At 42.3% G+C, this 13,763-nt stretch overlaps 1 protein-coding gene across 9 annotated transcripts; it reads right to left on the reverse strand.

Annotated features, from left to right (window-relative positions):
- Window positions 1–5,522: 5,522 nt before the first annotated feature.
- On the reverse strand, window positions 5,523–12,671 carry LOC116710733 (EF-hand and coiled-coil domain-containing protein 1). Of its 9 annotated transcripts, none has more exons than XM_032549922.1 (9): window positions 11,928–12,670; window positions 9,941–10,367; window positions 9,724–9,858; window positions 8,639–8,697; window positions 8,420–8,561; window positions 8,187–8,340; window positions 7,617–7,769; window positions 6,039–6,108; window positions 5,523–5,961 (listed from the first exon to the last, which is right to left on the reverse strand). In XM_032549922.1, the coding sequence occupies exons 1-9, from the start codon at window positions 12,535–12,537 to the stop codon at window positions 5,780–5,782; spliced, it is 1,932 nt and encodes a 643-aa protein (XP_032405813.1). In that variant the 5' UTR covers window positions 12,538–12,670; the 3' UTR covers window positions 5,523–5,779. The 9 variants fall into 9 exon arrangements, with proteins under 9 accessions (XP_032405813.1, XP_032405814.1, XP_032405812.1 ...); XM_032549923.1 differs by having other exon boundaries at window positions 8,639–8,694; window positions 11,928–12,669; XM_032549921.1 differs by having other exon boundaries at window positions 8,193–8,340; window positions 9,941–10,379; window positions 11,928–12,668.
- Between the last annotated feature and the right edge of the window lie 1,092 nt (window positions 12,672–13,763).

Consider the following 13,763-nt stretch of genomic DNA (forward strand, 5'->3'; position numbering starts at 1 on the left):
CGAGAACGAATGCTTAATCTCCAAGTGCTGTTGAATTAACTCTAAAGTCATGTCTTGTGTTTTTGGTTAAATGCATTTTTTCTTCTCTGTTGTTATGCTTCATTACTGTAGCAAACGAGGCTCTGGTTTTACTTCAGGGGACTGGACCTAAATTCTCTTTTAGCGCAGACTCCAGGTCTTGGTTTGAAGATGCGCTCCCAGTGTTTGCTGTCCCTCATAAATTATGTCAAAACTTAACAGACTGGAAGATAGTCCATCAAGGTTTTGCTCATTCAGTGCAGTGAGAAATATTTTCACCTTTTTCCTAATAATATCGAACGTGCACGTTCAACATCCTTAGAGTCCACCACCACTGGTTTATCTTTAACCCCTTTTAGATTCATTGTTGTAAAATTTGCCTTAATGTGCCTGTTGATGCATATTTCACTCGCACCACGGATCACTTTGAAAGCACTTTGCTGCCATTTAGCATTCAGATTAATTCCCAATTATACCTAGTTTAGGCTTGTTTGCATACTAAATATCTTTAGGATACAAATATCTACTTAATTTAGCACCTGCTTGACAGAAAACACACAAAGAGTTTTTTTTATTTTTTTTATGATAATCGGTTCAGGCAGTAGCAGGTTAAATATTGGAACAGCACGTGTTTGGTGCCTGTATTCAGAGAAAAATCCAGCCTTTCTGAGATAAAACATGGATATGTTTTTGTTTGAGCACCTGAGAGTTTAGTGTGGAATGCTTAAGGTCAGGGAAGAAGCTTTTTTATGAGATTAGGTTCCTTGTTTGTTTTCTTGGCCAGGGAAATCCTATAAAACAAAGAAAACTCAATACGATGCTATGCATAGCAGTTAATCTTCAGAGTTGATTTCAGTGATGGGCTCAAAGGTTCAAAGGTAGTTTGACGGAAGCGTTTAACTGTCAGAGCTTGGAAATAAATTCAGAGGGAATATCTCCTTTATAAATGGGGAAAAGTTATTGTTATGACAAGATGCAAAGCTCATTATGACGAGGTTAATATCTCATTAAAACCAAAATATCTTCTCTTTTAAATAATAAAGGTCATAACAACATGTCTTTTACATATCTAGAGGAAAATCATAGTGAGCCCCTTCAGGCCTTTTTAGCAAGTTGTAATTTGTCAGAGGAGCATATTTTTTTCTTCCCGTTAAATTGAGTAACTTTCTTATCATAGCTTACATCTTGTTAAAACAAGAAATTTTCTCATCAAAGCGAGAAACTTTCACAACTTTCATTGCTCCTGAATTTATTTCCTAGCTCTGGCAGTTAAAACATTTCCGTAGATCTGGGTGTTAAATCGTGCCTTTCTTAAATTGCTAGGACATGCTGACACAGTGGTTCATTAGTCTGACAGCAGATGAAAGATTCCGAGAGTTTATATTCTGTGTGGAAACATAGGCCATTGTTGGTGGCATACTAATTAGTATTTGTTTTTTTACTTTTAAGTAATTTGGTCAGGCATGGGCTGGTCACCAGTATCAAAGCAGACCTAGGTTTTAGAAAGTAGCCGTTCAAAACCACAAAGATTCCTCATCGTACCGTTGCCTTGTGCTTAAAGTTCTTCTGCTGTGTAGAGCAAGGAGAAATGCAGAGCTGGGAATCTACAGTCACATAAGTAGCAGGCAGTGAAGATGTGGGAACTAAGCAAGTTCGACACATAACTCTTTTTAAAGCAACACTGTTTTAAAACTCCAGCTGTAAAAGTACATTTTAGCTAAAATGTTTAAACAAAAGCAAATAGATCATTTCAGTTTAAAATGATCTAACTACAGTGAAACTGTCATATTTATATTTTATTTACCATGAGAATCTTGTACCAGCTTCTGGCTAGTTTAAAGGTTGGTTTTTTCCCTCTGTTTTTGAATTCACAAAATGAGCAACGTTTAATTTTTTTCAGTAGCTTTTTTTTTAAAACACCAACTTATAAAATCCATTTGCTCCAATGAAATTGCCTGAAATAGCTTTACTGTGCTACGGGAACAAAGAGGAAGAGTCCAGCAACGAGCTAGCTAACAAAGCTCATGTTGCTCTATAGACAATGATAATTCCTTCTGCTGCTATAAAGCTCTTAGCAATATAAAAGATGGGTTATAGACTGTTAAAAGACTGCAAGACATCTTTAAAGTAACTCATGGGACTCATTGTATTCTTAGCAACTGCTAGCTAGAAGTAAATGAGATAGCAGCTGGGTGTTTTACTTTTTTAGAAAACTTTTACCTCTTTCAATATTGTTTCTACTAAGGTGATGTCACACTACACAACATGCTAACACAAGGGGACGTTAAAAAATGTAGTAACTCAGAACTCCAAACTGGGGGACTTTTTTTTGACAATGCTAAGTCGTTAGCATCAGCAACAACCCATGTTGTCAAAAATAAACCGTTTTTGAGAGAATATAATAAACCTTGACGCATAAAAGATACTGATTATTTATGCAAAGAACTTATAACAAGAAACCAGTGATAGTGAAGTAACATTTTATTTATTTAACTCAGTGATACAGTTAAATAAATAAAAGTTTGGTTTTTTTGTTGTCCTATTCTATGAACAGTGCCATTTTTTGTTGTGTTTTTTTTTTTTTTTTCTCGTGTAAAACGTAAATAGGATCTTCTAACATTCATCTTTATGGTATGGGATGAATCTAAACTCTTGGATGAAGTTTATTTAAGGACAAGAATCTTCACTAGTGTTTTGCTGTTCCACTTTAGCATATATATATATATATATATATATATATATATATATATATATATATATTCTTCTTCCCACCCTACACAAACGGCCTGTCATCAGATCAGCTCTTCCTGTCTTTAATGGCCTGTGGTTGTTATCTATTTGGACAGGCTTCCAAGTAGAAATTATGGCGGAGGAGAAAGCGTCATGTGATGTTTTACTTTTAATTGTTTGTTGTTGTTTTTCTTAACGGGGCCAGCAAAAAGCACAAGCAGAGCACATAGTGCGAATGTGCAAAAATTGATTTTAATTGTTAAAAATCCTTTGCTTTGTGGTCTTAAAGATTTTATTTTTTTTTTTTTAATGTCAGGTGTTTTGAGCTTGGTTTTTTTTATTTTTTATATTCCATTTCTTTGTCCTAATCTTTTTATCTCTCAGAGATGATTGTTTTGTGTTCTTAAATGAAATCGAGCATACAACCACTTTAAACAAAGAGCAACCTTTTCTGTGCCATCCGAATGCATCAATGTACCGTAGTTAGCAAATCCACCACCAGATGGCACTGCAAGGCTTAACTTACAAAAAGAACTTGCTCTCCGTATTCAAATTGCCCACCCAGAGACATAGCTGCCACTTTGCCTTTGGCTTTTCATCCTTCCATCTATCTCTATCCGTTTGTATCCTTGACACTCTTTATCAAACCAATGCCAGCATTTTTTCTCTTCTTCAACGAAAAGTTGTGTATACTTCTACAAAAAGGCAAGAAATGCTACATCTATTTATTTTTTAGAAGCACACAAAGCAAATTGTACATACTATATTTATTCTATATGTAAGGTTGTTTATTTTGTCATTTTCTTTTGGCTGAGTCCATTTGTCATCAGTGTTGTCAGATTTCCTATCTGCAAATGGCCATTGGCCAGCATTTTGGTTCTCATTGTAATATGACAGCAGTGAGCTTAATGACTATCACAGTGCCTAATAGGAGTCTTCACATGAACAGATTACACACAGAAATGTCCCTCCTGAAATGAGGAACACACCCGTCGATGAAATGAGACGGTCTTAATCTGTCAGAGCCAAGCTCAACTTTTAGAGTAACCAATCAGGAGTTACGTAAGCCACAGAGTAGTGTTTGTTTAATTAGATTGGATAAATAAATGATGTACAGTGTGATTACTGCAATGTGTGAGTGTGAAAATGACTGCGGCCACGGATAGCAGAGGTGTGACCATCGCTTTTTGTTCGTGTGGCACAGCAGACATCTGGGAAACACTAGAAGTGAGCTTCCAAGATAGAAAGTAGACATTGTTCCAAAAGCAATCTAATAACACTCACCACCCAGCTTCTGCTTTGTATAACCAAGTGCTTTAAACTATTGAGCCCTAATAGGGAATCCCACTGACAGGCCGCCAGCATCCGCAGCCAGATCGAGCTGTTGAACCGTAATGTCCACATTACCGTAATGTCCACTCTATTCTACCTGTAGGGAATACTGATGTAGACAAATGCAGTCTTGTAATGTCTGACGTCTTTTACATGTTTGTCTTCTAAAAAGCCCCCCTTCTGTGAGGCAGGAGGAAGGCTTTCTCTCTGCAGGACATTGTAATTTGCTGGAAATAAATAAATGACTATATTATTTCATACAGTTGCTTTGTTTGTGTTGTTCTTTTGTCAGGTCCGGATCTGACCAAATGACATTTGGTCAGCATCACTGTGCCGACATCATAATTATTCTGGTTGGAGCAGACGGCACACTCTGTATTTGCTCCATTGTACTTCGTGATGAAAGCCAGGGATTTTTATCAAACTCATGAGATGGGATTATCGATGTCATGTTATGTGTGATTGATTTACGGACCATGTGTTTTGTCGTTTCAGTTCTACATTGTAGTTGTGTTTAGACATTTAAAAAGACATTCTTGAAATGCAGTTTCTGATCAAAGATAATGTCGTTCAAAATGGCAATTTGTGCTCCCTTACATTTTTGTTGGGTTAACTTATGAATATAACAATTCAACTGTTTATTGGAACAAGCGCTCATGTCTGGTTTGTCTCGTCAGCAGGGCGGGGCAGCAGGAGGGAGACACGTGCTGCTTAAAAGCTGTTAGAGCACACCGCTTTGAAGAGTTAACTTTGATTTATTCTTTTGACTCACCTTAGATTTGTTTTAGCTCTAATGATCGGTATCTATGTAAATGTTCTTTGGTACCATTTATTGTTTTTGTTGCTTGGGTTTATGTAATTAAGACTTGTTTCTTGTTTTCTGATTACTTTCCAGGGTCCATCCTGTAAATCACTCAGGGTTTTAAAAGCCTGCTAGTTGATGTCACTGTGTAATGCTGATGGTCGTATATGTGACCTAAATAAATCCACCTAAAATGTCCTTTTATTGGTTAAATTTCATCCAAATGTCACGTATCCTTAACTTTTGCAAGTAGTGTATCCCAAAAAGAATTCAATGTTTCCTGTGTGACTGTAAATAACTATCCATTTATCCTGTTTGGGTTTTTTCCCCCATTTACACCTCAAGAAGTCGGTTGTTGGAGACATTCAGGAGACCCGTTCATCCTGGTAACAAATCTGGTCATAACAACAGAACTAGTTGTTACAGAGTCCGTCTGCCGGTTGGTTGGAGGCTCGGTCCTCATAACTGAGACTCGCTCTCATCCTACAGTCTTGCTCACTGTCTTTTGGAGGCCACCATGTCATCAGCTCATTTTACTTTTCTACTTTCAGCTAATGTTTTGAAAATGTCAAATGTTTCTTAGCTAGTTGACATGTTGACTACGCTTGGTTTCCACAAGAAGCGCATCGACACAATGACATAAGTAGATCTGCTTTATTGACTGAGCAGACCTTAAAGGACTGAGGTAGGTTACAAGGAAGGTCAGAAAACCAAAATGCATACATGTACATAATTAGAACTCTTTATTTCTACACAAGTGCTCAATGTAAATATTATTTTTATATAATTAGATACATGTAAAATAGCCATTTGGATTAAGTGGGCATATTTAAGGTTAACAGTGTAAAACATGTCAGTATTATATGCAGTAAAACAGGAATGACAGAGGTTAGCTTCTTAACCGGAGTTGAGCAGAGAGTTAATATTGTTCGTTTGACGCCCTGCAGGTGGATGCAAATGTTTCTCTCCATTCTGCCCTCCTCCCTCGTCCTCCTCCCCTTTTCCTTTGGGAAGGTCGCTGGGGGTCAAGTGGATGCTGAGGCTGTCAGCGCCAGCGGCCTGCAGGGCCTGGGGTTGACCTGCACAGGTCAGCAAAAAGGTTTAGCAAATGAGCAACACTAGAACTGGAAAAGAACTGAGTGCAGAGCAGACATACCAGCTTCAGCTTTGCTGCGGATACCAAGACTATCCACCACCATTTTCTCCAGGACCGTGCGTGACACATTCTAAGGGAAAATCCAGAGAGTCTGACTCAGTGATGAGGATCAAAGAACAGACAGAAGAGGCTGACAAATTGTAATCAGTAATCTGAATGGACTGATAAGAGTGATGCACTGAGCTCCCGGTTTTCCCTTCCATGTGTCGAGAAGGGACAAGTGGATAATCTCATTATCCTCTCGTGTGTGTGTGTGGTGTGTTGAGAGCGATCCCGTCCACTCGGAAGGATGTCGGAACCGCTCCAATCTCAAATCTGGGGCGTTCGTCACATTGGCTTGTCTTGGCCTGATATCGCACTGTGTGTCGTGTTCCCCGAGGACAAATGACAATGCTGCCTGTTGCATGTGACAAGTAGCCAATCAGAAAGCGAGTTGATGGGAACACAGACACAAACTGAAGACGGCCAAAAACAACTGTCACGGCGCACCAGAAAGTCCAGCGGACATCAGAGACATCTTTGTGTTGTTTTTTCTCTTAAGTACAGTCCACAAACTATCGCCATTGCTTCTTCTTCGTTGGCCATTTCTGTTCACTCTGAACTCGCGTTCTTAGAGGTTTTCTAAGACTGAATGTTGGTGAGTGAATTTGCTCCTGCCATGTGGCTCGACACCACACACACGACAAAAACCTGTCATACTTAAGATTTTTGTCATCGTTCGCCTCGTCTCTCAGGTTTTGAAAATCGGCCCACAATTTCAAACTCTTGCAGTGTCAGTCTGGCGTTCCAGAGAGCGGCGCAAAGGCGCTGGATGGCATTTGGTGGCGGTCATTTGAGGCGGGGATTGCACTGTGCAGCGGCCTGGCATGTGGCTGGCGCAACGATGTTCAGGTGACCCTTAACCTTTATGTCTTGCACTTCAGGCACTGTAGGAGCCATGTATACATTTTTGGAACTTCACACAAAATGTTATTTTGTGTTTTGAGTTTCATTTGTTGCCATTTGAAAAAGATAAGCATCTGTAATTATATCATGTTTAAGCTTATTACGTGGTGCCTTCTGATTGGTTATTGACTAATTTGTTTATGAAAGATGAAAGCACTTGCTCACTGTAGAAGTCTGGCACCTTGAGAGTAACACAGTCTTTTGACCGTCACTTCCGATTTGTTTTGAATCTGTTTGTTATTTTTATTTCCTTTTATTAAGTCCAGTAAAGACTTAGAGATAACCATCGGACTCAAGACCTCCTTTTTTTTTTTAGAAGAAATGTGTTGCGTACAAAAGAGCTTTAAGGGATTAGACTAGTGAGAGCTTGCCGCACTTACATGCACAAAGTTTAAACATTAGTCATTCTCTCACCTCTATACGCTGTTCCTTATGTACAAACGCACAATACAACCAGCTGACGTCATTTAAAAGAGCCACTACTGTATATCTGGAAGGCCTGAAACGACCCACATGGAAAGCAACAGGAAGTGAACTGGCAGGTCAAACACTAGATGGCGCTGTGAAGCTGTATGAAGAGCATCTCTGTCCCTCCCTGTGGGATAGTGGGTTTGTTTGTGCGTGTGTGAGCACCGTGTTGCGCAGCTGTAGCAGCAGGGTGAGTGAATCTGTGAGTTTGTCCTCCAGCAGAGACAGACGTGTCCTCTCAGCCTCGTCCTCAGGCCTCTTTGGAGACACACACGCACGCACCCCCCCACACGCACACACACCGCTCTGTGTCCTGTCCTGTTGGTCACAGTTAAAGTTGTAAATGATGTTGAACTTCAAATACTTATTCCCTCCATCCCTATTAATGTCCCGTTTTATAGTCATTGTCATGCTTAATGACGTCGTTATCAGAGCTATTTAGGACAAATAGCCCTGATAACGCTGATTCTAATCAGGTTCTGATCACAATTGCATGACCTTGAAGGTCATGCATGCAAATTCAGAATACCAGTAATAGATCTGGCATACTGTGACTGCCCTTAATACATACAATTATGTTTGAATGTTTTACTGGTTAAGATGCTACAGCTAACAGAGGGCTGGGTACTTTGCAATGGAGAAGAAAAAAGGACAGTCAACCATATTTAGGATTATTGTGATCAATACTTTTGCCTAGGTTTGGTTTTTAGCTGACTTTAGGTAATAACCACTCACCTTTACCTTTCCAAAGCCTCCGCATCCGTTTTTCTCCCCTTGGTGTGGCCTTGTCCCGCTGCAGCAGTCTATGCCGTGTGAAGTAGAGCCGGGGCGCTTTAGGAGCTCCAAGCGACTCGGAGAGAGAGGACGATGGACTGTGTTGTTCTGACATCTGGAAGATCACAGGTGGCATCGGATCCCTCTCTACACAAACATTCGGCTATGAACAACAGAGCAGGACGGTGACAGACCCTTCGCCGCAGCCGGGACTGCGTGAGGCGACGCTCTTCTCCTTTGAGGAGCAACAGTTTCCCGTCTCCTCCAGACTCCCGTCGTCTTCCTCTTCGTCAGAGGCGGCTCTCCCTTCCACCGCCCGCTGCAGACCCTCTGCATCTGGGGGAGAATGAGCTGGAGTAAAACCTTCAGGCGTGCCGTGTCCGCAGCTGTCCGCAGCGCTCCAGCTGTCTCACCACTCGGGTCCTCAGGTTGACTCGACTGGCTCTCAGAGAGGCAGGTGCAGCCGATTCTGCCGGAGACAGAAACAACGACAACTACCATTTAGTGGCCAAGGGCAGAAATGTTTTGACATAACGCATCGATGTTTCAGAGAGTCTTGCTCACTTCCAATCACTTCACTTGGAGAAATGTTCCCTGATTTCAAAACTTTTGGCTGAAGTCTCCAGTGTGGCAGCAGAGCCAGAGAGATTTTATCTTCCAGATCAACAACAAAACACCTGAAATATTTGATTACACACAAGCGGGTTTGCAAAATCAGGTCCATTAGGACCAGGAGGAAGGTGTGAGACTGTCGGGCCACAGCAGACGAATCATTCATAATTTGAGTGAAGTCGGTTCGTTTCACTGTTTACATGAAGTCACTCAAAACACAATCAGTGTCACTGCGGAGAAAAAGTTACTTCCATTCATCTGCTTGGTGTGTAAAGGCACGGTGTGGATTCTCTGTTCAGCTTGTTGAGCCGAACGAAAATGAAATAAAATTGAATATACTGTGTGCCATTAATATCATTTTGAAAACCGACGGGTAAAAAAAAACATTATAAACTGATTGAGAGAAAATGACGGACAACGATCAAGTCTAGCAGGGTTTCTGTCAGTATATTATAAGCCTGGCAGCCCACCAGGCTTTACTTCCTCCCTCTCACCCCCATCCACACCAGGCTAAGAATCATATTTACTTTAAATATGTTTGTTTTTTGGTTTTTTTTACACCAGTAACAGTGACATTAAAAACAGATTTAGCTATATTTGAAGCAGTGAACTGGGAGCGAGGCGGTGTGCACCGTTGGCCTTTGATGCCTGCTAGTGCACCTCTGAATTTTTGTATCTTTTAACGTAAAAACTGTGTTTTTATGTTGGGCTGCCCTGTCGCCGCCACCACTGGCCTACTGCAGCCTCTGAGGCAACCTGACTGCTTTCAAGGAGTGAGGACTTGTAGAAGTCAGAAACGGGCAGAGGCAAATGAAGTGTAACTGGATCTTGAAACACGCCCAGACACAGAACTCTCCTGCTCACCCGGCCGAACCCGGCGCCGTACCTGTACCGCAGCAGCTCCGTCTCCAGCTGGGTGATCTTGGACTGGAGCTGCGGCACCAACCGGGCCTGTTCCTGGATCAGCCGGACCTTCTGCAGCCCCACGTTGAGAGCCTCTCTTGCTTCCTCCGCCCGCCTCCTGTCAGCATCACAGATCATCACAAATTTCCAATAAATTCACTTTTTTTTTTCTTTCTTACATTTCTGAATATTTAGAGCACCTGATCTGGCTGTTCTCCCTCCTCAGGGACGACTCGGCCCCCTGCAGCTTGCGAACTTCCTGGTACGCCCACTGCAGCTCTTCCTCCAAACGCTCATTGAATTTGATGGCCTCCTCTAACTGCCCGTCACGTGACGACCGAATCAGTTTCAGTTCCCTCAGCAGGGGGTCTCTGATGTCCCATCTCCTCTGTCCCTTCCTCGTCCCGTCAGGCTGGCTTTTAGGCCTGTGGGTTTGTCCCGGTTTCACCTGCTTGAGCTCGCCGCAGGGTGTGGGAACAGAAAGGGTGGCCCCTTGGCTGCAGGGGCCGGCGAGGGTCCGGCTCCTCTCCCGTCTGAGGGCAACCTCCAAGGCCAGACAGCGAGCGTCGCTCCCCTGCAGAGCAGAGCGCAGGTCCTCAACCAGCTCCCTGAGAGCGCCGACCTCGTCTGAAGAAGACGCTGCGTTAAGAGTTCAAGTTCACTATAAGTCAGCGTGAAGAAATTTCACTTAAGAAAATAAAATAAAAAATGGAGATACCACCATGACTTGTCCAATAAAAGCAATTCATACATTTTAAAAAATAAGGAAAACTGAACACTTCATTACTGACTGAAGTTATCCCCTGGTGCTTTTCGCCGAGCATTTACAAAATACCTGCAACTGACATAAGACTAAACTGTAACGTCACAGGGAAGTTGAATTATTCAGCAATTCAAATAAAAAAACTCAATTAAAGTTTCATTACACATAAAATGATACCTTCTTTAGCCTTCAATTCTGCAAGTCAAACTTCTAAACGATGAACAGACTGAACTTATTTAAGATGAAATTTAAGACAGAGAAAACTACAAATACAACAGTTTGTTGGGGGATCCTGCTGTATTCCAGTCAATCACAGCAAAAAGTGACATTTTTGAAGGTTTGTTTGCGGCTCTCCCCTAAAAGTTTGGGGGTTTTGCACAGAATCCACCTAGCCTTGTAAGGGTTCACAACAAAAGTGAGGCAGTAGCGAAAGCAAACGTTAACCGGCCAACTGACGATGAATTTGCACTTATCCATGACACATGCAATAAATCGAGCTATCTAGCAAGCAAAGGTATATTAGTAGCTAGTAACATGTTCTGTCACCTTGAGGCAGAACCTAGTGACAATGTCTGCATGCAAATCTAACTTCTGCTTGAAAGGGAAGTCTTGCGAGAATAAAAGAAGCTACATACATGAGAATATACGACACCAGCGTTTTCCCCAGTGTATTAAAAGCCTGGCGGGCCACCAGGCTTTACTTGTGCTTATTTGTTTAAGTCTTTTTAAAATGTTTGCATTTTTTTAAAGGCTTTATAGTTGGTGTTCAGGTATTAATCTTCCAATCTTTCAATAACTTGATAATACATAATTATCAAGTGATATTTTCAAATTTCCTGTCAACTTCAAACATTTGTTTACTCAAAAACTCGACGGCCGTCATGACCAATATGTTATACGGCACACTTCTATTCACATTAAAGAATATAGAAGTGTTAGAACGGCCCAGTCAAAGTCCACACCTAAATTCAACTGGAGGATTTGAGCATTGAAGATCCCAGAAGTTCTCCATCCAAGCAACCTGAGCTGGATCTGAGTTGTAAATAATAACAATTCTGGGTAAACAAACTCACTGTAGAACAGAGACATTCAATAAATAGTCTCCCAGGAGCACGAGTAGTTCTATATGAATCCTGCCACACTTTTCCGATTTAGTATTTATTTATTTTATGTATTTTGTTGTTGTTGTTGTTGTTGTTTTTAGATTATTTGAAACAAATGTTTAAAATCATGTGCTGGCCACATACAATTCAAATAAACGTCATAACATTTAATATGTTTATTATTATTATTATTATTATTATTATTATTATTATTATTATTATTATTATTATTATTATTAAGTACAAAAGTTATTATTTTGCCATGAGCCCTGGAAGGATCATCTGTTTAAAAATCCAACAGGTCTCCTGCAGTGAGCGTACCTTGCTCACGGAGTTCCTCCTCGGCTCCGCTTCTCACGGTTCTGCTCCTGGTTCCGGTCTGATCTCGGCCCAGGTCAAAGCTGACACACTTCCTCCGCCGGACCCGGGGCCACCGGAGCCGGATCTGCCTCTCCACCAGCTCCGTGTCCTCGGAAACCGGCAGACGCCAGGCGCGACCCCCGCTGACTCCGGGCGCAGTGCGCACTCGGAAACACCCGCAGAGCCGCGAGTGAAAGTCTCTAAACGAAAGCCGCTCCGGTAAACCTGAACAAACATCCGCGAACTCCGCGCGCTGCTCCTGCTGCTCCGCTCCGCCACCGCCGCGTCCATCCTCCGCTTCCGGCGTCCTCTGAGCTCCGGGAAGTCCCAGCACGGCGCAGAGAGCGGCGAAGTCCTCCCCGGACACCGTGTCGTCCCGGCTGGGATGGGCCAGGTGGTGGAAGACCTCCTGCAGGTACTGGTCGATTCCGGTGGCGAGGACGACGATCTCGTTCTCGGCTGCCGGATCGGGGCAGTGGTGATGGGCCAGGGCGCTGCGGAGCCACTCGCTTTTACGCGCCGCCCGCGGAGAGGGCTGGACGCGTGGAAGCGCCAGCGCGGTGCGCCGCATGGCCGCACTCACTCACCGCACGGTCAATCTTAAAAGGGATTTGACCCGGCAGCCCCGCAGACCGGGGCTCTCAAACGCATCTCGGCGCAGGCTGGGAAGCTGCCGCGCTTCCGGGGGCCTCAGCGCAACTTCGATTTCCTCCTGAGGCTCTTCAAGTTCTGATTTGATCCCTGCGGGTGGAAAAAAAAAAAAAAAAAAAAAAAAAAAGCAGCTCCGACTCCACCCTTTGTGTGTGTGCACACTCCAACCGCAGGACCAATAAAGCGTCCAGAGCTGCTGGTTTGATCCCTGTTACCAAAGCGGGTCGAATATCATCTAATCCAGAGAGAGAGAGAAAAAACATCTAACAGTCCTGAGGGAGAACAAGACAATAGAGTCAATGGAACAGTGAGTCAATCCTCAGGTTTCCATGGTGACTGGTTCTTACAGTAGGATCTGTAGAGATTGAAGGCATTTGGTGGCACCTGTCCTCTGGATCAGTCAGCCGAGGCTTTGCACCTTTCAGACTCACATCCTGCACGTTGGGCTGACAGGGTCCGATTTTTTATTTTATTTTTTTAAAATCAAGTTTATTTTCATGGTACATTTCAGCAACAAGGCCCAATGACAGACTGGCGACCTGTCCAGGTGACCCCCCCTCTCCCCCCGTTGTCAGCTGGGGACACACAGCGTCCTGACCCCAGTGGGACAAGGCTGGAAGAAAATGGATGGATTTCAGCAACAAGGCAACTCAAAGTGTTTTATGTCACAAAAACACAAAATCATTTCTACAACTGTGAAAACCAGTGACAGGCATTAAAATCATCAGTAAAGCGTTGCATTACACCAACACATTGTTTGACTGAATGAAAGTATGAATGAATGAAAATGTATAAGGTCCATGTCAGGTGAGTCAAAACTATGAAGTTATATGATTTTTATTTTCAATGGGGGTTGAAAATTAAAAATGAAAATAAAAATCATATATTTTCATTTTTAATTTTCAAAATAAAAAAATTACAAATTTTATGCAAAGACTGTCTTTGCATAAAGACAGTCTGACATTACATCAGTTGCATCTTTCGTTTTTATGACCTTCCCTTTGATTACATTTTTTTATTTATTTTTTATTTCAGGAAATTTTTTTTAATTCCCGTGGCTTTTGTTTGTCAGTCAGTGGAGAGGTCAGAAGGTCATGAGAGAGGAGAAGACATGCGGCGAAGGACTGGAACCTGCGATGGCCACAT

Source organism: Xiphophorus hellerii, chromosome 20 (genome assembly GCF_003331165.1).
Source record: "Xiphophorus hellerii strain 12219 chromosome 20, Xiphophorus_hellerii-4.1, whole genome shotgun sequence".
Taxonomy (NCBI): Eukaryota; Metazoa; Chordata; class Actinopteri; order Cyprinodontiformes; family Poeciliidae; genus Xiphophorus; species Xiphophorus hellerii.

Excerpts from the sequence above, each read along its gene's own strand:
- LOC116710733 (XM_032549919.1), bottom strand. The coding sequence starts at position 12,537 with ATGCGGCGCACCGCGCTGGCGCTTCCACGCGTCCAGCCCTCTCCGCGG. Across the intron at positions 10,380-11,927 it reads GGAGGAACTCCGTGAGCAAG|CGTCTTCTTCAGACGAGGTC; the intron begins GTACGCTCACTG and ends CTCTTAACGCAG. Across the intron at positions 8,698-9,723 it reads ACGGAGCTGCTGCGGTACAG|CAGAATCGGCTGCACCTGCC; the intron begins GTACGGCGCCGG and ends TTCTGTCTCCGG.